Source organism: Falco biarmicus, chromosome 12 (assembly GCF_023638135.1).
Source record: "Falco biarmicus isolate bFalBia1 chromosome 12, bFalBia1.pri, whole genome shotgun sequence".
Lineage (NCBI taxonomy): Eukaryota > Metazoa > Chordata > Aves > Falconiformes > Falconidae > Falco > Falco biarmicus.
In genome coordinates this window covers 22,239,626-22,266,879 of record NC_079299.1, presented here as the reverse complement: position 1 = coordinate 22,266,879, position 27,254 = coordinate 22,239,626, and the positions used below count along the sequence as shown (strand labels likewise).

The 27,254-nt window shown below is 36.8% G+C and overlaps 1 protein-coding gene across 6 annotated transcripts in view; it reads left to right on the top strand.

Annotated features, from left to right (window-relative positions):
• BIRC6 (baculoviral IAP repeat containing 6) overlaps positions 1 to 27,254 on the top strand; it is a 183,139-nt gene that overhangs the window by 88,289 nt on the left and 67,596 nt on the right. For 5 of the 6 annotated variants that reach the window (XM_056357629.1, XM_056357633.1, XM_056357630.1 and 2 more), the window contains exons 46-59: positions 1,993 to 2,555; positions 5,549 to 5,724; positions 6,233 to 6,329; positions 6,512 to 6,706; positions 8,546 to 8,746; positions 9,368 to 9,647; positions 11,924 to 12,180; positions 13,372 to 13,480; positions 13,975 to 14,196; positions 17,196 to 17,976; positions 18,891 to 19,034; positions 20,825 to 20,954; positions 24,007 to 24,138; positions 26,415 to 26,582. In XM_056357629.1, the coding sequence (XP_056213604.1) occupies positions 1,993 to 2,555; positions 5,549 to 5,724; positions 6,233 to 6,329; positions 6,512 to 6,706; positions 8,546 to 8,746; positions 9,368 to 9,647; positions 11,924 to 12,180; positions 13,372 to 13,480; positions 13,975 to 14,196; positions 17,196 to 17,976; positions 18,891 to 19,034; positions 20,825 to 20,954; positions 24,007 to 24,138; positions 26,415 to 26,582 (3,455 nt within the window). The remainder of the gene's footprint in view (positions 1 to 1,992; positions 2,556 to 5,548; positions 5,725 to 6,232; positions 6,330 to 6,511; positions 6,707 to 8,545; positions 8,747 to 9,367; positions 9,648 to 11,923; positions 12,181 to 13,371; positions 13,481 to 13,974; positions 14,197 to 17,195; positions 17,977 to 18,890; positions 19,035 to 20,824; positions 20,955 to 24,006; positions 24,139 to 26,414; positions 26,583 to 27,254) is intronic. The other variant, XM_056357631.1, reaches the window with a different exon arrangement.

Here is a 27,254-nt window from a genome sequence, read left to right as displayed (position 1 = left end):
GCGGGGCCTGGGCTGCGTCTGGCATGTGGAAGAGGGCGACTGGAATCCACACACAGCCTCGGTGTGAGAGGGGCAGTGAACAGAGGCATCAACAGTTGTTTGGACTGATCTTATCTAGAGCTAAGATACAAGCCTTGTTAAAGTAATCCTTGAAATAAGGGCACTGTGGAAGAGCTTACCTATTAAAAAGAGAAAAGTACACTGCGAGGCCTCGATTAATGAAAGTTCCTAAGAATTATTTGTAGATTGTGAAAATAATTTGCATGGCTTTTATAACATGGTAGGATTAAAATATGAAATTGCATAATCCTGTTTATGCAATATGTGTGTTCCTTGGGTTTTTTTCTTCTTTTCCTCACCTGACAGTGGAAAACCTCCTCTGCCCCACTGTCCTTCTGGGGCTTATTGATGTGTTTCCCCACTAGTGTAGAGAAATGCTGCTGGCCAGGGGAGAGATAAGAGCTTATGGCTTGTCTTCTACAGCTCTGCTCCTTCAAGGCTAGGTTGGTGGGCACAAGACTGTTGTACAGCAGTACACTGGAAATGTGACAATTGTTTGGTCTGAAGTAGCTTAGGAATTGCTGTTTATTTCTGGTATTGATGTTTTGCTCATCCCTAGACAAAGGCTTCCTACAAATAGGGATGAGCTTCCTCAGTTTCTGGCTTCCCAGTAGGTGGCACTTCGGTGTTACCTATTCTTTAACTGTACAGAAAACAGTTTCAGCCTTCTCTAAGAGAGTTTACTTCAGTAACTTCAATTGGATGGGTGGTGTTTTTCAGGTTACATTGATGATCAGTCGCTTAGACAAGAAATGTCATAATACAGTAAAATCATTATTTCACAGTGGTTCTTGGAATGTGTGTCTGCATGACATAATTTATTTGAATTAAGCTAATGAGACCACTGAAAGGATAGTTTTTGCAATGTGTTCGATTTTTCTGAGACAAATCAAAGGTGGGACTGAAATGTCATAAAATGGAAGCAAAATATCAGAAAATAGTTTAGATGGTAGTTATTGAAGTACACCATGTCTGGTCAAAGCATAAGATTGATTATGAAGAAAAGCAGTATTTGTTAGAACTAATTAAATGCCAAATATTTTCTTCATGGCTATGTCTATAAACTGGTTTGTTCTGTATTTAATTTTAAAATTTATAGTAAAATTAATCGGTGTCAAAAATACAGAGAAATATATGAAAAATCAGTAACTAATGCTTCAAGAATTAGCAGTTTTGTTTTAAACATACTGATTCAAAAGGTTTAATTTTGTAGCCTGCCAGTATACACATAAAAGCGCTTGGGAAGATAAAATTATCCCTGAAAGAGATCCTATAAGCACCAGCCTGTGGCAGTTTGAGTAACTTATCATGGTCTGATGTAGAGTTACTATTGAAATAGCTAAAACCTGACCATTCTTCATTCTACCTCAGGGGGCTGAAACAAAATCCAAAGCCAAAAAACTATGGGAAGAAAAAACACATCATAATTTCCTGTTAGAAAACAAATAATCTTAGTGATATTGAAGTATTAGATTACTTCCTCCCATGAAGTTTCCCTGCAAACAGGTGAAACTTTTCATCCACAACTGAACAGGACTGTATTCTAAGCCTATACCTACAAAATTAACTGGATTATATTTATTTTTTTAAAAAAAATATGGATCCTAGACCTTTTCAAAGGAACCTTTAATCCTTCATGGTATCAGGAAAGCAATAGCATGAGCAGGTCCTACAGACTGTGTAATGACCAGTATATTAAAAATTTAAGAATGCTTGACTTGTGAAAGATGTGATCTGTGCTTCAACACACATTTCTGAAAATGGCTGGATTTTTACTTATTGGAAGTCTAGTGTGCTTTTTGATTCTTAAAAATCAAGCTGCCAAAAAAAAAAAACACTAACAGCCAAACCTATTTAACTTGTTAATATTGAACAATGAAATATCTGGAGGTTTTGTTTCTTTATTTTCTTTTTTTTCTTTCTTTCTTTCAGGGGTGCTTTCCAGACAGGCCAGGGCCCCTTGGATGCACAAGTGAAACTCTTGGAATTTACCCTGGAACAGAATTTTGAAGTTGTATCAGTTAGCACTATTTCCGCAGTAATTGAGTCTATAACTTTCCTTGTACATCATTACATTACGTGTTCGGACAAAGTGATGTCTCGCAGCGGCTCAGACAGCTCCGTGGGCGCTCGAGCGTGTTTTGGAGGGCTTTTTGCCAATATTATCCGTCCAGGTGATGCTAAAGCAGTTTGTGGAGAAATGACAAGGGATCAACTTATGTTTGATTTGTTAAAGCTGGTCAACATTTTAGTTCAGCTGCCACTTTCCAGTAACCGAGAATATAGTGCCCGTGTTCCAGTAGCAAGCAGTACTACAGACAGTGTGTCTGATGAAGAAAAGGTTTCAGGAGGCAAAGATGGCAATGGAAGCAACCCTAATACTCAAGGATCAACTGCATATGTAGCAGACTTGGTGTTAGCCAACCAACAAATTATGAGCCAGATTTTGTCTGCACTTGGCCAGTGTAACAGCAGTGCTATGGCAATGATTATCGGTAAGTATTTTGTAAATAAAATGGAAGACCTTCTGGGGTGGTGCAACATTTAACACTTCTACAAACTCACTAATTAAGTATAGACATGAAAGAACGTATCACAAAAACGACAGGAAAAAAAGAGACTGATAACAAGTGAAGGGGGGATAGGTATGTGATAAAAAACTAATATGAGGTGGGAGACAGTACTTAGACATGAATGCGTTTTGCATTTGAATTTGCTGAATCTCAGAATGGTCCATGTTGAAAGGGGCCTCTAGAGATTGTCTAGTCCAACCTCACTGCACAAAGCAGGGTCATCTGAGAGGCAGATTTGCTTAGTACTTTGTCTGGTTGGGCATTTAATTCGCCAAGGGTGGAAACTCCTCAAACACTGCGGGCAACCTGTTACAGTGTTCAATTGTTCTTAAAGTAGAAAAGCCTTTTCCTCAACGTTTAAATGAAATTTCCTGTATTTCAATCTGTGCCCGTCACATGCCTTTTTTCATTAATTAGGATCAGTCTTTGGTTTGTTCTATAGACACATTACCTCAGTTGTTCTTTATCTGTTGCGTTATTTTCCTTTTTTTAATTGTTTCTGAAAAAGACAAGTTACAGTTGTGGCCTTTGCACAGAATACGTAAAATTTTCTATTCCTCTGTTTTACCAGAAATTGCATCAACAGCATATTCTGGGTGTTCCAGTCATACATTTGTGGGTGGGATCTTTTTACTGCCAACAAGTGAGGAAGCTGATGATACCTTGAACAGCAAAGTTGCTGTTTGTCAGATCTGTACCTAAGGTGCATTTTCTCAGAGAGACTCTCTTTATGTGACTTGCTTGTGACCCGTGATGATAATGTAGAGTTTATTTGCACAAATTAAACCACTGGCTGAAATAACATGGATGTTTGTGGCACGCGCAATAACTGGAAGAACATTTTGCAGGATGGGCAAAGAGCTTGCACTCAGTTTCAGGCATAGTAGTAAAACTTTGTTCTCTTTGTAGTGATTCTCTTGTTTTGAAGAAGTATCTCTGGCCTTTTCTGTGCTAGTCTCTTTTAAGCAGGTGTGAAAGTGTTAACCAGTGCTATTACCAGAGAGCAGTATGTTTTTGGGGTGAGAATATGTGAATGTTAGACTTGTGGTTCATTTTGGCATAAAATCAATTGAGGAAAAAGTAGTCATCTCCAGTAGTCAAATTAAACAGCAGGCAGGATTTGACAAGCCTGAATTGCGCTGTTGGAACCTTCCTGAAATTAATTCCAGAACATCTCCTCCTTTACTCTGGGTGGTTGGTGTCATATTGACTGAAAGTTGTTTGTTCTGGGAATGATAGTTTGTTCTGAGTATGTGTTTCTTTGGACTGAAATTCAGATACTCTTCTCCTCAACTTTGATGTCTTTTTAAACCACCAATTTCTGTCCAGCAGTTGTTTTGCATTTTCAGAAAGGCTATTTGGAAAGATAGTGTTGTTTCAAAATGTTTTTTTCATTGAATTCAGGGGACAGGGCCAGCTGACCCTTCAGTGGATTGCTCTTCCCAATATGTATATTAATATGGGTTATTGAAACTAATTTGTATGTGTATTTTGGGAAGATGTAACACAGCTATTCATTATTTTCACTTCCTTCATGAAGAATTGTATTAAGCTCTCTTCAGCCAATTTCTATAAAGAAAACATTTCTCGAAGACTGCAGCCAAGGTCTTCGATCCAAAAATCTGTTATCAGCATATAGTAGTAAACATGTGATAACTTAGTGCAGCATGCTAGCTACCCAGGGAAGATAAACAAGGGGTTTTCTGCAGATGTGTACTAATAAGTAGTGGCTCAAATTTTGTGCTAATAATGTTATTTTACTGCACCTGGCAGGTCAGCTGGTCCAGACCAGGATGGCCTTGAGTAATTCACTTGTCACATTACATTTGTTGGATTTTCTTTTATGACCATTTTGTCTATTAATTTCATTAGCTTTTTATGCTTTGTCATTGACACAGGCATACAATCATACAAGCAACAGTCTTCCCCTCCTATCTTACCTTCTCCTTGCCTCAAAGTCTTCACAGCAAACTCACCTTGGTTGGCTTAGGCTCCATCATTCATTCCATTTAACTTTTCTAGATAGTGCAGAGACTGAGTCTTAAGACTTTTCTTTGTCTGTCTCCATGCATCCAGTGCTTATCAAGATTATCTTTCTTGACAGCTTAAAGGTGATTAAAGTACTTCAGCTGTCAATTCTCTTGCCAAAATGTTTCTGTAAGGCATGTTCCAAAGATCATTTGAACACATTATTTTTTGTTGTTATTTGTCAGTATAGCTCCCGTTTCTCTAAATGGAAGGGGATTATTCCATTGATTCCTCCCACTCAAATCTAAAATCACTTTTAAAAGCTCTTCCAGCTTGATGCCATATGCTTTGTAAGACAGTTGTATTTATGGAGGTGATGTCTTCCTTGGGAAGACTGTTCTTTTGCTTTCCATCCTCAATTTCAGCAATGTGTGATCAGTATTGCTGAATATCAATACTCAATAAATACTCATTAATAAATCCTGAGACATAACACTGAGGAGAATTCCAGGAGAGATATTTCTGATAGGAATATATGTGTTAAACATTTGGGGATTTTTGGCTGACAAGTGTACTTCTATTATTATCTGAAAAAAATCTTTAATACCTGTTAGTTGCTTCTGGCTTGGAATGATTCTGATTCTTGTAGTTCTTACTTGATTTCCTTCGCTAATTACACACATTTCTATGGTCTTACCTAACTTGGGTTTCAATTCCCTGAGTTCCTGCATTAAGTCTTCCTATTTATACTGTAAAGAACATAGTATATATCTGGGAACAGTGATAGTAATTTATATGATCCTGAAAACTGGCCCATTTGTAGTTTGTGAAATCCATGTGAACATTTAACTGAGAACAAGTTTAAATATCCTTGAGTTCTCTTATGTGCTGTAAGGTCAGAAACCAAGATCTAACAAACCATATCAACTGTTTCTGTTTTCACTAAGGTGCAAGTGGCTTACATCTCACTAAACATGAAAACTTTCACGGTGGCTTAGATGCAATATCAGTTGGAGATGGGTTGTTCACTATCCTGACCACGCTTAGTAAAAAAGCAACAACGGTGCAAGTGATGCTTCAGCCGATTCTTACCTACATGGCCTGTGGGTACATGGGAAGACAGGTAAGTTCCTTGCTGTGCTTCAAGGGAATTATAGATTAGTTGATACTGTAGTCAATAATAAACTCAGAAAACTAAACAGAAGTTAGGAAGCCTTCCTCCATTGGCCATGGTAGAGGGAGAGAGGGTTTGTATAAGGACGTTTTGATATTCCAGTAAATGTTCCTGGCTAAAGGTTTGAAGATGGGTTGAATATTTTATTATGTGCAGGTGGGAAACACATTTATTGTGTTCATAGTAGTGGGTATTTAAAACGCTCAGTATTCTTATTTCCCTTCAGCTGCTTGCTGCTGGCAGTTTGATCTTTTCCTTACCACAAAGACTTCTCCTACATAAGGAGTGAAACACGCGGAACATGGTATTGCTATTTTGTGGCGGAGAGGTCAACTGTGGTGGCATTTCCTCTCTGGGATTTTCGCCTACTAAAAGGGGAGGCTGAGAGCAGTCATGCATATTTCTGTCATACTAATTTTGTATGAAACCATGTATTTCTTAACTGGCTTTCTTGTAGGGTTCTCTCGCCACTTGTCAGTTATCTGAGCCGCTGCTTTGGTTTATTTTACGAGTGTTGGATACAAGTGAGGCACTGAAGGCTTTCCATGATATGGGTAAGGATGTCTTTTAACTGCATTATGTAAAAGGTTTATTGTAGATTTTTTTGACACTTAAAGAAAGAGTATAGATGTGTGTCTGGAGGAGCAAATTTACTAAATAGGCCTTTGCTTGCTTAGAATCTGTTGCATGCTTCTGAACAGTGTTGGGTTTTTTTCCCCGTGCCTGCTATACACAGGTGGTGTTCAGCTTATTTGTAACAATATGGTAACGAGCACAAGAGCTATTGTTAACACAGCAAGAAGTATGGTTTCAACTATTATGAAATTTCTTGATTCTGGTCCCACCAAAGCAACAGACAGCAGTTTGAAAGCTAGAGTCCTAGCTTCTGAGCCTGATAATGCAGAAGGAATTCACAATTTTGCACCTTTGGGTAAGTAACACTACTTTCTTTTACATTAATATCCGCTTGTCATTTGAATCTTTATCAAGTTCTTAACAAAAACTATTGTGACGGTGTCAAATGATGCGGTACTATTAAATCTTCTAAACAGAGAGGTTGCTGGTGTTTCAAGACGATGTTGGGGGAGGAGGTTAGCCCCTCCTCCACAGGTAATAAGGCCTTGTGTGGATAGAGGAAAGAAGGAAAGGGAGTGATCTATATCTGATGTAGTCATGCATCAAGGTGGGCCCCTTCCTGCTCCCCTGGGTCAAGGGAATACCCAGTTCCAGCTGACCATCTACCACAGACACACTAAGGCTCACTGACTTCACTTACAGCACATCAGGTTCGATGGAGCTGTTAAGAGAAGCACAGCAAAGTTGGGTGACACAGAATGAGCCGGAGCTGTGTCCAACAGAGAAGCTGGAGCATAGGGCTGATGCTGCTCTCGCACCTGCACCTGAATGCATCAAACTTTTGTTAGAATTGCAATGCTGTTTTGGTATCAGTACAATGGCTGCCAGTTAACTAAAATGTATGTGTTTTAAGATGTAGATGTACTCTTCATATCTTACAAAGGCTCCTTTTCACTAGTAATGTCTTAATCTTTTCTGTTGCTGCCCACTAGCCTAGCGTAGTCTGTGAATGTATTCATACACTGTTTCTCACTGTCAAGAGGGAAGAAGGAAAGGATTATTTTTAAAATTTCTGGAAAAATTGTCAGACCAGAGAGAAATCTATTCAGACATGTCATTTAAATTTAAGAGTGTCAAAAATAGTGATTTTTTTTTTTTTTAAAAAAAAGCACCACAGAAAAAGATTTATTTGTCAGAATAGGGGCAGAATAGGGGGCCATTAGACGTCATCTACTTTGACCTTCGTGAATTCCTAAAAGGTAAAATTAAGAATCCTGCAAATGTTGGTACTTCATTACTTTGAGTAGTAAAAATCATAAGCATATATGGTGGTGAATTCTTGTATGCCTTATCTTCCAACTTGCAAAGTGCCCGAGTTCTTCATGTTCTGCTGTGAGTGCATCTATCTTAATTTTTTACTTTGTCAGTAGTGTGCTTTTGAAATTAACCTTCTGGTTGTTCTTAGTTACTACACTCTCATTCTCATTATGTAGTGTTCTCTGAGAAACGAACTTTATTCATTTGGGATGAAAGTCTATCAAAATATGTCCAGGAATTCATCTCCAGCTGCTACTAGGCATTCAGTCATAGGGCCAGGCTAGAGCTACTTTGAAGGGAAACACCCCAAGTACCTGTAGTTTGACCAGCACAAATCTGGTCTTGCTGTGCCATACTATTTACTAAGGAAGACATAGCCTAGATACTTCCTATTTCGCTCTTAAGTCATGCTAAGATTAAAAAAATAAGTAGCTTCTGTGATAAGGCTTTTTGATTGCAGACTTTGATTATAAAGTCATTAATGTTACCATTGTAATATTTGAACCTTTAAAGCCTTCATTATATTATCATTATATTAACTGTGCATTAACTGAGTTCAAGTTCTAAGCATACTGTTCAACCGGCACCTTTTTGGTTGGTTTGTTTTTGTAATGAACTCTCTTGATAGGAAGTTTAGGATTTTGGTATGTCCCCTAGCAAATTTTCGAGCACCTGCATATGTCAACTGCCAATGTAAAACAGGCTGAGTATAAGAAAAATACCTCAGCACTTGTCATTATTGATAACATCCCAAGTGTAATAAACCAAAACAGGTGAGATAACCAAAAAAAAGCATTACCCGCAGTTCAGGTTGTAAATTAATCTGGGTTTTATGGATAAACATTAATAATCGATGTTACTGGTGCTGTTTTTGAAGGTTCAATTACCTCAAGCAGCCCCACTGCCCAGCCGGCTGAAGTGCTGTTGCAGGCTACTCCTCCCCACAGGCGCGCTCGGTCTGCTGCATGGTCCTACATATTTTTACCTGAGGAAGCTTGGTGTGACCTCACGATTCACCTTCCCGCGGCTGTGCTGCTCAAGGAGATCCACATCCAGCCTCATCTGGCCTCTCTGGCAAGTAAGTAGATTCACTGACATGGATGCCGGTTTGAAAATTTGAAGGGTAGGATTTAGATGTGACACGGAGTATAATCAGAGGAGCTAAAGTGGAGAGGTTGTTTGAAATACCCCTGTGAAATAAGTTGAAAAACTTGTTCGTTGTACTTACCTTGAGAATGGAAGGCCTTGCTTCTGCCTGATTTCTTCTAGCTTAGCACATGTCTTGTGGCATCAATGTTAAAAACACCAAAAACCTGTGTCAAACTTCTCAGAACTTTCCCTAGTGAGAATGCGATATTGGTCAGGGGTCTTCAGGCAAAATGGTTTTGCTGGAATAAAGCATGAGATTTTCAGCTCTTACTGTTGTAGCCCTGCTAGGGAAATGTGGCATTTACACTGACAGGACGTTTTCTTCATCTTAAGTCTTTTAAACAAACTGTACACACCATGTATCAAAATGCTTACGCCTTTTTGCATATACCGTCGCACAGGTCAAATGCTCCGGCTGCAGTTCTGTAGTAGCGTTTGCCTACCATCATTTCAATCATCTCGTTCTGTATCTTTAACAGATTTTAACACTTAAAATTCAAACCGGTACAGATTTTTAAATTGTGTTGCACCTTCTTGTCTTACTCTGTAGCTTGCCCATCATCAGTATCTGTTGAAATAAGCGCAGATGGTGTCAATATGTTGCCTTTGTCAACTCCTGTTATCACAAGCGGTCTCACCTATATAAAAATCCAGCTGGTAAAAGCTGAAGTTGCCTCAGCTGTCTGCCTTCGCCTCCATCGCCCTCGGGATGCCAGTACACTCGGCCTTTCTCAGATCAAACTGTTAGGCCTCACTGCCTTCGGGAACACCTCGTCTGCAACTGTCAACAATCCGTTCCTTCCCTCGGAGGATCAGGTCTCTAAAACAAGGTAAGGTTCTAGTTTCAACGGCCAGAGGGATGTTTGTGCCAGGTCATGGGTTGGGGTGGTTTTGTGATGTTTTCTGCTCTGAGTCAGACCTTTCAGTAGCAAACTGTATTCATGAGTACCTGGTTTTTGTAGTTGAGTTGTAGCAGTTGCAGAATCTATTTCAAATATCTTGGAAAACTTGCTTTTTCCCCCCTTATTTTCTTGTGCTTTTTTGGCCTTTTTTTTTTGGTTTTTTTTACAGAAGGCAGATGTAAGCAGATTTTAACCTGCCTGTGTAAAAGGGGATGTTTCACTATGGCAGTGATGAAAGGGTACAAAGCACAGGAAAGCATTTAGTGTTACGTTCTCTGTTTTTAATGGGTAGACAGTTGTCAAAAAAACTTGAAGTAGCAACATATTTCTTATCCCTACTGAAGTCAACAAAGTTACATAAGTATTGAAGCAGGAATAGAAACAGGACAATGGGATGTGTTGTGGAAGTCGTATCTAATATTGCTTTTTGCAAACACTTGAGAAATAGGAACTGAATGTTGTTACAATTCTGGCATATCAGCAAGATTCCTTTGCAAAAGCTTTTATTTGGCTAAGTGGCATCTTTAGTTTCGTACTCATTTTTAAAATAATAACAAATAAACCCATAAGGATTAAAAAAAAAAAAAAAGTGTTAGAGTCCTTCAACTTTAATTTAATGGGTGGGGTTTTGAGATTTCCCGATTCTGTAATTTAGCTTACTACATTGTAAAAATTCATTATTTTTTGAAATATTTAATCTTCGAACCTTAATTTTGAAAAGAGAGCCTGGGAAATTCTTTTCTTCTTTTGCTGGGAAAAAAATTGAGAGAATAAGTAAGTCTGGAGAACATTAATACTGTCCAGTGTATATTGGATAAAAGCTGTATAACTGAAATTGTTCTTTGATGTTGAAGAGCAGCAAAACAAATTTTCGTAGCCAAATTATACCGTTGTTATATTTGTACTTCAGAAAAGGTTATGTTAAAGGCACACAAAAGTAATCGGTATCTAAAGAAAGAAGGTGAGTGTATATTCTTAATGTCTGGAAGTCTTTCATTGTGGCTTTCAGCTTAGTTTTATAACTATCTCAGAGTAATGGTAGTAATATGATAGATGTATTCAATAAACGTAGATATAATTTTAGTATAGACATTACAGAAAATTTGTTCTTGTCTAAAATGATAAATGTTTAGGAGTAAATGATTCCTGAAATAAAGTTGTAAACTATGCAAGTTTGCCCTTTTTTTGAGCTATGGGAGGTAGGTTAACTTGCTTTCACAGCTAACCTTGCTGGTTTAGAACTTGTCAGGGAAATGACGCCATTTATTTCACATGCAACTTAAGATTGCTGTCTCATTCATAATGCTAGTTTAAACAGCACTGTAGTGTATTTTTATAAATAAAGTCTAGCTTATCTGTTTCCAAATGGATTCAATTACAGTTTGCTTACTTTTCAAGATTTGTTTTTAAAAGGAATACAGAACAGTATTATTAAAGAACAAGACACATGGGAGAGATGCAGTGGCTAACACGTTTTTAATTTCTACACTTTTTGTGTGTGCTTTTAAAATCAGGTTCAGTAAGGTTCACTGTCATTTATTGTAGATATATATGACCCTAAAAGTTTGTAATGTCAGGGAAGCTGCGCAGGGGTATAATTGTAATGCCAAACACTATTGCAGAATATTGGCCTTACATGTGAATAAATCCAGTGGTGCCGAAATGAGGCAGTGTGATGTTTCATGTTTAACATTTATGTTTTGTCCAGCTCCTTTTAATTTAAAAAAAACAAACAAACAAACAAACCCTAACAAAACAAAGCAAAAATTAATCCCCAACCAAAAAAAATATTCCAAAAAACAACAACAAAAAAACCCCACACACAATGCCACACCTGCCCTCTACCATCCCTCTGTATAAACACCCTCCCCTGCACCTTCTCCTCAGTAGGTTGGCCCTTTCGGAATAAATACGTATGTAAATCAAGAAATATGGAGAAACTTTAGTAATAAAACTTGCAGACTCTTAACTCTTCCTACCCACAAACGCTTCCTTTCTTAAACCAATGATTATGACAACATTACTAGTGTATCTTACATTTTAGTCTTAAATTCAGTCATTCTAATTTGCTTTTCCAGATGATGTCTGATCATGTCATAGCAGTTTTCTTCAGTACTTGCCCTAGAATCTAATACTGGTAGTTACGTTATAGATTAAAATAATAAAGATGAGCTAATGTATCATTTTCTTGTTTTCCTTTTCAGTATCGGATGGTTAAGGTTACTACACCACTGCCTCACTCACATAAGTGATTTAGAAGGAATGATGGCTAGCGCTGCAGCACCCACTGCCAACCTGTTGCAGACATGTGCTGCTTTACTGATGTCACCTTACTGTGGTATGCATTCTCCAAATATTGAGGCTGTGCTCGTAAAAATTGGGCTTCAGTCCACCAGAATAGGCCTAAAATTGATTGACATTCTTCTAAGAAACTGCTCAGCATCAGGGAGTGATCCTGCAGGTGAGTGCAATGTTTTTCTTTTCAGATTTTGCTTAAAAATACTGCTCGTATAAATGAACAAGTATAGTAGAATTGTGTGTTACTTCTCTGATTCTGAATTTGGTTTGCCATTGTGTTTTGCTATGCTTCTAAGTATCATAATCTTCATATGTGGGTAGTTCTACAACAGTAAAGCAGTGCAACCAGGGTTGTTTTGATTTTTCTGTAGAACAGATAATTAGGTGAATGTTTTGAAGACACATTATTAGGGCATGCGATATATCCAAAGTGTGTCTTACTATAGATACTATGTCTAGATGTTTCAGGATAAAGAGCATCCATGACTAGTTTTAAGGAAAACAAATGCAGCAACATTTGGGCAGTAATCGTCTGTAGGACAGTATAAATTCTGAACGGCACCAAGTGTTGAAAAATATTTACAGGTGGAGGTACATAATCAAGACACTTGAACGACAAAGCCATGTCCCACAGAGACATTTTGCAGTAGCTTTTCTGCTAATGCGTTGGGGGTTTTGTATTAATGATTCCATACTACTTAGCTGTTTTCTGGTTTTTAAAATAAATAAAACTGAATTCATATTTTTCGTGTTTTGAGCTGGTGATACTAACAGAAAACACTCTTTTCAAAATGGCTTCCATGACTTATTTTGCCATGGGTTAATGGTTCAGTGTAACCTACTGTCTTTTGCTGGAACGCTGTTAGATAAGACAGTAGTTTCCTACAAGGTAGGAGGTGAACACAGTGAGTAGATGATAAATAGGAAATAATCTAAGGAGATCTTCAGCCTTAGTCTCATTGGTGGAAATTGGAGTTAAATAAGCTTCCATTTTGAAATAAATGTTTGCTTCTGTGAAGCATGAGGTTTGACAGTTACCTTGGAATTCGTCATGTCTTTGGAATATGTTGAAGGAAATCCTACTAGTTAAACTTTTTAAGTCCTGGATCTGACGAATGTTGCAATGATTTTTCATTTCATAGTAAGGCTGAACATTGCATTGAACATACAAAATGCACAGTTTTGGCATAGTGGTGAAAATTGCATCCTTATGTTAATGGCAAAACTCAATACAATGTTAATATTGCAATTCTGTAATAATTTCATTAGTACTCTTAAAAATATGTATGTAAGTACTTGTATTATTTCCCCTCCCCTTTTTTGTTTGTTTGTGTTTTTTTTTTAATGCGGCAAGATCTGAATAGCCCTTTACTGTTTGGAAGATTAAATGGTCTCTCTTCTGACTCCACAATAGACATTCTTTATCAGCTTGGAACAACTCAAGACCCTGGAACAAAAGATAGGTAATGTAATTTGGATTGTCATGTGGAAACATATACGACAATAATCTGCTAAATAGTGGCTTGATGTTACTGCACAAAACCAGACTTTTTGAAATCTGATAGTTATGAGATAGCATGAAAAATGCAGAAATCTAAAGAAGCTTTCCAGCTTTCCCTCCTAGCTCTTTGCATCCTTTGCAGAGAATGCTGTTCCTCTTTTTTGCTCTTATAAAAGTGATAATTCTGTTGTTTGTCTTCTGTCTCAAATACTTAGAACTTGGGTACCTGCTGTAGAAAGTTTACATTTGGCTGTCCAAAATGATAAGTGTTTTTAATTAATTTTTTTCCCTGTTCGTGGTTTAAGTCTTGAGAAAACATAGTTTAGGCTCATTCTTGAACTTTGCTTCAAAGGAAGAGATAAATGTGTAAATCCGACTACAAAAAGACAGCAAGATAATTTGGGTTTGAGTGTTTCTTTGACCCTTTATAATGTACCGTATCATCTTGCCTTCCAGAATTCAAGCATTGCTGAAATGGGTCAGTGATTCCGCAAGAGTTGCAGCTATGAAAAAAAGTGGCCGGGTCAGCTACATTTGTCCGAATAGCTCAACAAGAGAGTATGGTCTTTTGATGCCATCTCCTTCACATTTGCATTGCGTAGCAGCAATTTTGTGGCACAGTTATGAATTGCTTGTTGAATATGATTTACCAGCGTTGCTGGACAGAGAGCTGTTTGAGTGAGTAAAGTGAACTTTTCCGCCTCCTACTTTTTATAACTGAATTATTTTTGTTCACTGAAATGATACAACTTGAAGAATGCTCGTTGTGAAATTTTAGTGGAAATGGCCATCCCTGAAGCTGATTGTTAGAGTGATTACTTAAAAGGTATTTAAAAAGGTAGTTTTGTAGTTCTAAACTCAAAACTGCACTTCACATATTCCAGGTATAATTGTGTTTAAAAACAAAAATTTGAAACAAAACAGCAAATTCAAAAATGTAAAAGGTAAACCATTGGCGTGTTTTTGTTTGTGGTTTTTTTAAATGAATAACTCTAGGCTGTTCTTGTTGAAATTGTTTGCAGTAACTTCCACAGTACCTATAAATCATGATCTTCATTAGTATCCTGTTATGTAAGCATTATTTTATTACTTATGGTATCCAGTATCTATAACTGATAGCCAAGAGCTAGGGCATGGGAGGATTTTTTTTTTTTGGAGTTACCACTTTTGTTCTAGTTAGTCTGATTTGAAAGAAACAAAGCACCAAATCTTGAGTGACTCTTGAGCTGTGATTTGCTGGATGTTGCTGGATTCTAAAGAAGGATTCACCCTAAACACCAGATGTGTACTTTTAAGCAACTCCAGATTGAAAATATATGACCTGACATTGTTCATTTAAGTTGCTTAACCATCTCTTCTGTTGAAACAAAACGAAAAAGAGAAGCCACATAGCTTTGTTTCACAACCACGATGGTATTATAGAAGCAGAGCTGTTAAATTCCTCTATCTAGTAAAGTGTCTTTCATTTGTACTGTTGAACACAATTCCAGTTACTGAAAGGAACTTTGACAGCACATAATTTTGTTGTTGCCCTTAAGAAATGTTCCATCATCTTAAGAAACGTCATGCTGTCTCCTTTAGGCACAGTCAAACATTCGAACACTGGGAAATGTACAATTTACGGTTATTGGCATAAGCATACAGAGCTCTTGTGTGTGTGCAACATGACAGTCTTTAGATACATGACTACAAGCTAGACCTTTTCCAAAAATACTTCAGTGATGCTGTTATATAAATAATTGTTAATTCACTATAAGCTTGTTCATTTTGGTAATCAATTTAAGAATTTTAGATTGCAGGTCAATCAGTCTTTCAGCAATACATTTTAACAGAATTACATTTTCAGGATACATCTTAACATTTGAAAAGGAAGAACATTAATAAAACTACACTTCCAAAAATGGATAGCCCATTTAGATTTATACTAATACAAAAGTGAATTTTAGAACTGAATTCCTGTCTTTTGGAGGGAGCATATGTTTTCATCACAGGACAAAAAGCAGGAATACTAATAAAACTATTGTACCTAGTTTGAGTATGCATGTTGCAGTATAGCCCTATTCCTCTACCTCCTGCCAAATCAAACTATAATTCATATCAACCAGCATCTGGAGAGAATTATAAAATACATTTTTAATAAATACGGAAGAATTATTGTCATACTTACATAGGTAAATAATTCTTCTAATGAAAATTACTTTTCATTTGTATTCCTTATCCTCTTTGATATTGTAACTTTTGAAATATTTTCATTGATTCCAGCTATAACTCCTGATTTCTCTTCCATGTGATATTTCACTTTTTTCTTGGATGTATTTTCTCGTCATCCCCATTTTCCATTTCTGCTTTGGTTGATGGATACCGACTTATTACTTAGTTATTTTTTAATACCTAGTTGGAAAAGAATCTTGTTTTTCATAGAGCATGAACTTACCCAGAAATTTCTGGCAGAAGGATTCTGTGAATATATAGTTTGAGAAGAGTTTAAGTGTAACTTTGTGATACGTGGGCTTTGGGAAATTGTGACTCTCTTCCCAAAGTTATGGGTCATTTGGTCACTGAGCTGACTTTTTAGTGTTTCATTTTGGAGAGGGTTTTTTATCAGTCATTCACTGGACTGGTGATAAAGGTAACTTTTTATTAGACCCATGTTCTGTTCTAGACCCTTATACTAAGCATAGAATAACACTTCCATCCAGAAGATGTAGAAACAATCCTTGTCTTCAAATGGGACTGTGATATATGATGATACATCCAAACTTCTTTAAAAAGTGGCACGAAGCGTGCATTCACCTCTGTATGTAAAGGTTAAGATAACGTAACTCTATGGGGTCAAGGTACTGTGAATGCAGTTCAGAACATTGTGGGTTTTTTTTAAATAATTCAGCTACTCTGAACAAGTCTGTATGAAAAAGTTATTATTTCAGTATTTGACAAATACTTCTGAAATTTAAGCTGACTAATACAAGCTAAATTAGCTTTTGCATTCATATGCCTTGGATTAGCATTCTGTGAGATAGTGTTTAGATGGAAGTGAGTTCAAAGGTGGGTGAGATTTTAATATCTCGAAAGAATAATTCTGTTGTCAACTCATGTCCAAAATTCAGGTTGAGTAACGACGGTGAGGGTAACATCATTCAACAAGATTGTTGCTGCTTTCATTGTTTTGCAACATCTTTAGGTAGAACTCAAATAAAGCATATTTTAAATTTTTTTTGAAAGCACATTAAAATACTTTAGTTCTTACAAAGGACTAAGAGAGCTTTATGTAAATGAGTATGTGTGCACGCATGTCTGTGAGTCTAATATCTGCAGCTTGCTGAGTTGAAGGCACGAAGAAGTTGCAGTTGGGTCAAAAATGCATAAATTATGTGGTAACTGTCAAAAAACTGAAATTCTGTCTTTCATGTGCAGCATGCCAGAAAAGTCGGCTTACATCTATTTTAAATACACTATGATGAAAGAAATTTAAACATACAGTTGAGGAATGCCTTTTGTGTAATGAGTATCTTGCTGATACTGTGATCCAAAAGAGACTTTCAAGCTCAGCACAGTGTGTTTTACAACAGCTTCTGCAATAGTTAATCATAATCACGTAAAGTTGTTTTATGAACCAGTTAAGAAAAGGGAATATGAGTGGCAAACTGTGTGTTGACATGATTTTCTGTCTTCTGCAGGTCACTGTTTAACTGGTCCATGTCTCTTCCCTGCAACATGGTTTTGAAGAAGGCTGTTGATAGTTTGCTTTGCTCAATGTGCCACATCCACCCAAATTATTTTTCCTTACTCATGGGGTGGATGGGTATCACTCCTCCTCCAATGCAGTGTCAACACAGACTGTCCATGACTGATGACAGCAAAAAGCAGGACCTTAGTTCATCTTTAACAGATGACTCCAAAAACGCACAAGCCCCTCTTGCACTAACAGAGTCTCACCTGGCTACTCTTGCTGCCTCATCTCAGTCTCCTGAAGCTACCAAGCAATTATTGGACTCAGGTTTGCCTTCACTGCTTGTAAGAAGTCTTGCTAGTTTTTGCTTTAACCATACTTCTAGCTCTGACTGCACTGCACAATCAACGGATATCACCCAGGACAGGCTCAGGAGGCATCATGTTCCACAGCACTTTAATAAAATGCCTATCACAGCAGACCTGGTTGCTCCTGTTCTCAGGTTTTTGACAGAAGTTGGCAACAGCCATATGATGAAGGATTGGTTGGGTGGCTCTGAAGTCAATCCTTTGTGGACAGCACTTTTATTTCTGTTGTGCCATTCTGGTGCTACTTCTGGAGGACACAATGTGACGGCACAACAGGCTAGTGCAAGATCTAGCTTGCTTTCTTCAACTGTAACAACAGGGTTGACCACTCAGCAGCGGACAGCAATTGAAAATGCAACGGTTGCGTTCTTCTTGCAATGCATCTCTTGCCATCCTAATAACCAGAGACTTATGGCACAGGTGAGAGAGAAAAAAAAATAAGATTTTAATTTCTTTATTAATAACTACAGCCAACATGCAAAACTTCTTACTTTTTTATAGCTTTCTTTCAAATAACTTTTTTTTTTTTTGTCATTGACTGGAAAAAATTTATATTAAAATTGTTAGCTTGTTAGTCTGACTTTAAAAAATGTTTTGGCATGGCCATCCAGTCCTACGTATAGTTTTGTATTCTTCTTGGTTTAGAGGAATAAACTTTAAACCAAAATCCAAAGTACTGTATTTAGTTGGATAGGTCTAAAATCTTCTGAAATGGAATTTGAAAATCAAGCTTCATACACATCTTCTATGTTAGTAACTTGAGATTTCCAGGTAAATTTGCTTGTGCAACCATGTACCCTGTGCAGTCTGTGACCAGGGAAATGCGGGCTGTTGCAGAATATGGCTTTGCGTTTGACGTTCTAGTGCAAATTCAGGTATTTTTCTCACATTTGTTAACCTTGCAGACCTAGCTGGATAAAAGTGTAATTAAGAAATGATTTTTCAACATTAAGAATGACAGTGTCCTGGGAACAGGTGGACTTCAGTAAAAAAATTTGGTACCATTCTCTGTTAATGGCTGGTAGTAATACTGCATTATGCAGTGGGAATTTTTTGCTTTAGGAAAAGCTATTTTTTAAATACTTTTTATCTTCATTTTTTTATCTTTTTGAATGGTCTATGCATTTACAATTACTTTGATGCTGTAGTCAGTTTTTTCATTTAAAAAATCCCTTAATTTGCTGCTAATATTTTCTTTAGTGGTGCTCATTTCTGATCTGGTTTGAATAACTGGAAGGTAGATCTTAGTACTGCCTATTATGGCTGTGTAGAGCTGTATTTTAGAGATCTAAATGTAGAAACATATTAAATCTGATGTCATTTTGCATTCCCAGGTTCTCTGTGAATTGTTCCAGTCCTCTCCTCAGCGTGGGAACCTCCCAACCTCTGGAAATATTTCAGGATTTATTAGGAGGCTTTTTTTGCAGCTGATGCTAGAGGATGAGAAAGTGACTTTATTTCTTCAGTCCCCGTGTCCAGTAAGAATTTTTGATATCTGTGTGGTGAATATGGAATAAATTTAGCCTTTAAAAAACCCAAAACTGGGTATATTCAACTTTGAAATGTAACATGGCAGCTTTTCCTACCGTACACATTGCAGAATTTTGGAAAGGAATGTGTTGGTGCATTGTAACTCAGTGTTTTAAAAGAAAATTTAAGGCACTGTTATAAGACAAAGCCATCTTGTTGAAAATATACTGCTTCTGAAAGAATTGACAACTGAAATTTATCGTGTGGAATACTTTTTAATAGTATCCTTATACATTAGCAGAAAAAACAGATACAAGTTCTCATCCTTCCAGCAGTTCTTCATTCAGTTTCTTTAAGAAACAGTCATGGTTTTGATCCTTCAGAATTGGCAAAAAATCTTTAGCATTAGCCAAAGCACCATGAATAAATTCTTGAGTGACAAAAGCAGATGTATGCTTTTATAATTCCACATGCTTCACCAGAACACAATTGTAATTAATGACTGAAGTGCTATTTTCTCAGTTGAAGGCTGTGAATAAAGGAATATAGGAAAACCAGAACTTAGTAAAAGATCTGGTACTCCCATACAAGGAAGAGTTTTCTGCTTTGGTTTCTGTTGTTCTTACTACATCTCAGAAGTACTACGTGAGATAATGACAGGGAAACTAGAGCATATAGTATAAAACAGAAAAGGAGGAACAAATACAATTTTAGCACAAACTTAAATGTTTTGGTTTAACCTGGCTGAGATTGTTAACGTGGCCATTGGTAATGTGAGGGTAACATCAATTTGCTAATAATTTGGTTTACATACAACAGATTTTTTTATCTGCTTTTACGTATTTAGTGACATTCTGTAAAAATACCTTGAAAATAAGTTGTCAGGGAATTAGGTTTGTTCTGTTAAAAACACACAGGAACAGTCTGTCCTTACTGAGGTGATTCCTCCTCTACTATCCAAAGAGAAACCTTAAAAATAATGTTTTATGTGGAGCATATATATCTAGTATATCCAACAACATAACCTTTCAAAGACCAGATCCCCATTTTTAACTCAAGTTCTTACTAAAACTGTATTTTAGAAGCTAAATTCTGATTGTCATCAATTGTTAAATAAATGCTTTTGATAGTATTGCACAACAGTAAGTTGGTCCTGTATGTGAATATTAGTAGACAAGTCTGACAGTAGGAGGAAGGGATTAAGTGGCACTGTCATTGCAGAAAAGCCTGTAAAAGGTTACTGCAAGCAAAGAATGATACAAAATGCAGAGAGAACTCAGACTACAGTATGTTATGATGAAATGTTTTAACTGGTAGTGACTTTGTTATCCGTTACAATAGCAAAAAGTAGATACGAAGTCCAGGATAAACTTCATACTAAAGTCAGAGCAATAGAGGAATTATCTTTCTGTACTCCAAGTATATTGTGATTTTCCTAATTTAACTTCAGAATTAAGTTTTAATTTCATAAATAATTGCAAATCTCAGACACTCAATTTTTCTCTCATATACAGCTAAGTAAAATAATTGGGTTTTTAAAAACAAATACAGTATCATACTGTTTCTGATCCTAAAAATATTCTAGGCTTTTGAAGCAAATTCTTTTGAGTTAAAAAATTAAACTTGTCCTGATTTGATGCATTTTTACTGTATATCTCCAAAGTTGAAGGATACGTCAGTTTTTTAGCACACTAAAGATTTAGTTTTATTTAGCTGAGTTAAGTTTATAAGAACCGAGTGATTTGACTGTATCATTCAAAAATAAGTTATGTTAAATGCTGACTTTTTTTCCTTTCAGCTGTACAAAGGTAGAATTAATGCTACTAGTCATGTAATTCAACATCCAATGTATGGAGCTGGACACAAATTTCGTACTCTTCACTTGCCTGTCTCAACAACTCTAGCAGAGGTTCTTGATCGCGTGTCAGGCAAGTTTGCAGTAGTTCATATTTTAATTTTTTTTAAGGTACAGTTTCAAAAAAAAAACCCAAAAAACCAACCCCAAACCAAAATGAAAAAAAACACATAAACTGCGTTATGTCTAACAAATATTTGCAGCGTTCATCCGTAATTGCCAATTATGAAACAGTGGTTTAAGTTGTAAGCTTTTCCATTTGCCTTACATATTGTGTGTAAAATGCACTTCTACTAGTCAAAGGCTATTTTTTCCTTCAATAAAACTGAGGTGGGGAAGGTGGAATATTTTTTTCAGGGTTTTTTTGGTTGGTTGGGAGTTTTTTGGTTGGTTGGTTGGTTTGGGGGTTTGTTTGCTTTTTAGTATTAAGGTGTTCTCAAATCTCTCATAGGGTATTTGAAAAACCATACAAATCATACTCCAAATATTAGTCTTTAAAATGATGTCTTAATCTTAAAATTAGTCCCACCTTGAACTTCAATGTTTTTTTAATACTTCCGAAAACAGAACTATATGTTACAGGTGAGGGTTAGTGATCTTTTTTCAAATGTAGTTAGAGTAGAATTCATACTAAAGGTATCATGTCCATGCCAGAGCTCTCTAAAAATTTGTTAGGTCATGTTACATCAAAAATCTGTTTTAAGTGTATCTAATCTAAAAAACAAGGGGGGGGGGGGCGGGGAACTCCAGCACTACTTCTTTTGCTCTTAAGATGTGTATCTCAGTAATAGCAAAGAAAAGTCAAAGATCATCACAGCAATTATGATTTTGCTGTATTGCAGATATGTGTGCATTTAGCTGCGCACTTATCTGACTAGGTATGTGTGTTCTTATATGTAGATATGTTTGTATGTGTAATTTCTTGGAAGTCAGTGTAGATCAACTTTCAATTTCTGAAGCAGATCTTCATGGACTTCAGAGGAACTATTGCTTTTTTTATATCTACTGAAAAACTTTACAACGAAATTATTAATGGATTCATTAGGACAATAAGTATGTTACTTAACGAGGTGATAGAAGTACTGTAATGGTATTGGGCAGAATACTAGAGGAACAAGATGTGCTTGGGATTTTAATTAAAAAAAGTGAATCCCAGGAAAATGCTTGAAGCTTATTTACCAGGGAATAGTTTGCTATTTCTGATAGAATTCTGTATTCAGTTACTGTCCAGACAGTGTCATGTGTGGAATGTGACTAAGTCTTTAGATGTTTGCACAATTTATGGTCAGAATTACTGTAATGGGTGGGTTAGTCACTGGGTATGAGGTAGGGATAGTTGTTGAGCAGTGACATAAACTGTACTGAATAGCTGCCTTAGGTGGTGTGTTGGGGTCAGCTTGATAGCCAGTGCTAATAGGGACTGGGGAGGGGAACGGGATGATGTGATACACGCTAATGACTGTAACAGAAATTGATCAAATGCTGACTTTGTAGGGCACCATAACTTTGGGTTTTGCTACATAAATGTTACCCCTCAGCTTAACTCTCATTTTAAATTGGAAGAATTAATTCTGCAAAAGATCCAGTTCTCATGTATGTTTTCATCCCTCGTCTGATGTTATCTCTCTGACTGTATTAAAAGCTTTGTGATACTTGTATATCACAAGTATATATATCAAAAAAGGGTGGCGGGGAGTTGAGCGGGCAGGCAGGAGGGGAGTCAAAAATCATTGCTAATCTGCTACTCCCATCCCTTTACCATAGGAAGAAAATGTGCAGTATCACTGCAGATGAGATTGTCTAGGATGGTACCAGTTGTTTTGTATTTCATTCACCTTAGTCTTAAATTACTGCTCTTGGCTGGTCAGAGGAATTAAACAACAAATCTGGGTATCACCTGAGTAGTAAAATACTGTTGCTTAAGCTTTAGTAATTTTATTAATGAGCTTTAAATTTTTCAGCAATAAATGGGCGTTCAGTCCATGGAACCAAACTAGAGCAACTCTGAAGTTTAATAGTAATAATAGTCTCAGTGGAAATAATAGAGTTTTTAAAATAGCCAATACCCAGTCTTACATGTGTGCGTGTCTGTGTATATATATATATATATGTATATATATATATATATATATATATATATATAACTGAGTAGCAGCAGTTTCACACTCTGTATCTTCTTTTGGTCTGCACAGCTGCTTAACACGGATATAACCAATGTCTTTAGGCACAAATCATAATATATTTCCAAGCAGTCAAACAAAGTTTCTTTCAGCACCTCGCACACTGATGATACACAGATGAAGGTAGCTGGGTGGTACTTCTAAGTCTTGAGCCTGTGGTTACAGCTTAATGCTGTAGCGTCTGTTTGGAAACAAGTTACTGCTCAGAAGCAATTAGAGAATTATTTGACCATTTTGGTGCCAGTGTTGTACCTTACAAGGTGTGAAATGATCCATTGTCACCAGTCATCAATAATTTAATAGTTGTTTGCTGATATTTGTGATCTTCACTAATGATTGAACCAGAACAGTTGAACTGCAGTAACCTAATGTTCCCTTAAGCGAACAGCACAAGTTTTGGATGTATGCTTTAGGCATCTTCCAATTCTAAAGGAGTAGTCATACTTGCCAGTTCTGAAATTGGGTCAGTATCTAACACTAGCTATCCAGACCTAAATGCAACAATATATTTATATAAGTCTGCAGGTGTCCTTAAAAAAAAGTTTTGGAATTTTTTTGGCTGTTTTATTGGGCGTTTTTGGTGTTTTGTTTTCATTTGTGGTTCTTGGGGTTGGGTAGCGTTTTTTTGCTTTATCTCATTTTTGGTTATTGCACTGGAATTTTAACATGAAGTGTTTTACACTTGATTCTTCAGGTAATGGTTTTAAACTGTTACATTTTTAAATTGTCAGAAGACTGATTTTTGGGGGAAGAGGGGACATAATTATCATAATACCTTAATTCATAGGTATTTACAAGACTGTTGCTGCCTGGGATGAACTCTAAGCCACTAAGATAGTTGACAATAGCCTTGTTAACAGTCTAGAAACTGTTAATAAAATGAGCTTGGTATATTGAAATACATTGTGCTTTCTCTTCTTCCCCACTCCCCTCACCCCGGTATAGATACACCCAGTATTACAGCTAAGCTAATTAATGAACAGAAGGAGGACAAAGAGAAAAAGAACTACGAAGAGAAAGAAAAAGTTAAAGCAGAAAATGGGTTTCAGGACAATTACAGCGTTGTTGTTGCTTCTGGTAAGTCTTTTCCTTCCCTTTCTGAAAAATGGATTTTTCTGATGTTACGAGTGCGGGGAAAATCTGTACCAACAGTTCTTCTTATTACTAATGATGGTTAAAAAATCGTAGTGCCCAGATAATCTAACTGGCTGTTACGCAGCCAAGATTGGTTCCTGGTAGAGCTGGTGTCTCTAGTGGATTATATACTTTGACAAATTCGTACCTAAATGTGTGTGTCAGCGATGTGTTGTGGATGCTGTTGCTAATGCATTTTACAGGATTTTGTAGAGGCACATCTGGAGCTTGGAGTAAATGGCAATATATTAGCAGTTGTGTACTATTACTGTGATACGGATATTACTGCCTCTGCATTTCTGCAGTGGCTGGAGTATAAGAGTTTAATCACCTCTGCTCTTGCAGTATGCTTTGGAAATGAAAGGAGCCACTCTGCATAACAACTGGTGGTACTCTGCTAAAAACTGTCAGATGGAGATGTAAGTGTAAAACTGTGTTATTACACTTGGAAACCACAAATACAGGATTTTCTTCCAAAGCGTTCACCTTGTAAAAACTAATGTGAAGATCCCTCTGAAATTATTCATGTAAACCCTTTTCTTCCAAAACTACTATGGAGGTTATAGATTGAACATAGTAATTTTGCAATGATACAAGATCACAGTTCAGATGATGGCTGTATAGATCATTAGTCTTTCAGTTTGAAGTTCTGTGTGTGTGAGAGAGAGATTAATGAACTTCAAACTACTCTTTTCCTATCTAGCTTTCTGCCTCATTGAGGTACCTCAATTTCATTTACACTTCATGAAGCATGAAGAAGAGATGCTGATTTCCTTTGACTTCTGGCGCCAATATTTCTTCAGCTTTTTATTTCAGGTTTTTAGATGTAGTTATAACTAAACTCAAGTGTTGAATAGGGCAGCGGTTTCATGGATCTTGGTATGTAAAGCACCACAGCTAATGTTAATTACAACATCTTTGTCTGGAAAGATACTTGCTGTAGGTACCACTTTAAAAGAGTGAATATGATTTCATAATATTTAAAGATTACTAGGTCCAAGTGAAGGGTTAAAATATTAATAAAGAATTTAGGAATAACAAAAATAATATGCCAGGCTTGAAGGTAGGGCATAGCATTGTCAGCCATGTTTTAACCCATTCCCTATTTAGATAGAAGCAGACTTAAGGTTTTCTTTCTTTTCATTTGTATTTTTTCCAGTTAAGTAAAACAGTTTATAAATGTAAACTTGCATTTGCATTTGTTTTTATTGCCTGATTGTGAAATCTTCACATCATTTGTCTCTGTCTTAGTGTCCTCAGAGCCTCATGCAGCCAGTATTTAACTTGTTCCCTATTGGTAAAGTTAATAGAGAGCAAAGATGTTATTTGGAGCCTGGTCTTTCTGAGACAAGCTAGTTTAGTGTACTGAGATTATTGGAGATACATTGCATATTATAGCTGCTCCTACTGACCAGCTGAAACCAGAGCATTTCAGGTGTGGGTGGTGTTAGTTTTGCAGCTGCTCTTGGCTAATGATAAGGCGGTGGTTGTATGTGTCTTTGTATCTTGATCTCTGGCTTTTTTACTTGGTCTGTCACCTGTGTAGAAGGGTACATGATAGTAGTGTAATTTCCCTGTACCTTAAGTCAACTTAAGCTGTCCCAAAAATACAGCAATCTTGCTGTATAAGCTCAGTAAGCTTTTACGCGCCTGTTCTGCCTTTAAATTTTCATGTAGTGCTTACTTTAAATGCTTTGAACTAGGCAACTTTAAAAGCACGTTTAAAGATGCCTTTCATCACATGTGGTACTGTCAGTACTGCAGTTGAAGTCACCTTTGTGGGCCAGACAAGTGGTTGTTATCTATAGTCTGTGCTGAAACATCTCTCAATTTAGAGTTTTTCGTCTGTCTTGCTTTCAACTGAAAAAAAAACCCCAAACCTAAAAAAGTTTTATTGTAGGGTCCATTGGTAGACAGGCTCTTTAAGTTTAAGAGCAGAATCAGATAGCTTGTACTTTTTTTGTGGATAATATGACCTAGTACAGTTACAGTTTCGTTTATGTTAGGGGCTCAGGAGGATGTGCAGCCTTGTAACTGTAAAATTAACCAGGATTATATCCAAATAGATTTTATACATGAATGCTAGTCTGATATTCAATTAACCGGTGCTGAAAAATACTATTTTTTCACTGTCATTGAGGGTGTTGAGTACATTGCATCTTGGCTAACTGAAGTTATTAAATGTTAGAATGACTTTGAATTTTTTACTTCTGTACTAGGTTTGAAATCTCAGTCAAAAAGAGCAGTTTCATCCACCCCTCCACGTCCACCATCAAGGCGAGGGAGAGTAATGGCGGATAAAGTGGGTACCTCTTCTTCAGGAGGAGAATCTTCCAGCAAGACTATTAGTGTTCCAGTCTTTCATCTATACCATAAACTTCTACCAGGTAACTTTAATAATCCATTTTAAACTTAAACATTGTGTTCTTTTTTTGTGGCTGATACGTCAACACAAAGTAGCTGCAATGCCAATGGACGCCTTCATCATTCTATTGAGCATTTTGAATTGTAGAGTCCTTCTGGGCTGGTAACAGCTTTCAATTGGAAGTGAAGCATTATAACATCATAGTGGCTTGACAAAAGTAAAATTATGCTGATCTTTCTTGAAGTTTAGTTCCTTGTTCCTGAACAAAATCTCAAAAACATTTCCACTTTCACTCAGAAATAAGAGGGGTGGATTTGTAAGGTGACTCACATTGTCTTTCACCTGCAAGGCAGAGCTGAACTGGTATTTGTGCTGTTATTTCATGTTCTAAGTGGGCAGCCAACTTGCATTGCTCTCTGGAAGGTTGATTTGGCAGTTCAGGAATGTTCTTGAATTCCATAATACTTGTATTTTCAAAACCAGTATGTCTTAAGCAGTTAGTCATGTTTTAGGTATAGCAGTTATGTACTCACATCTTATCGGCTATCTGGACAAGGCTGATGGCAATGATGTAGTGGGGGCGTAGAGATCTCTCTCCTGTAGAGAGAGATTGGTGTGACTGGAATTCTTAATCTTAGAACAGGGATAAAGGACAGGAACGTGGGTGAAACAATTTAATATTATGGAGAAGAGC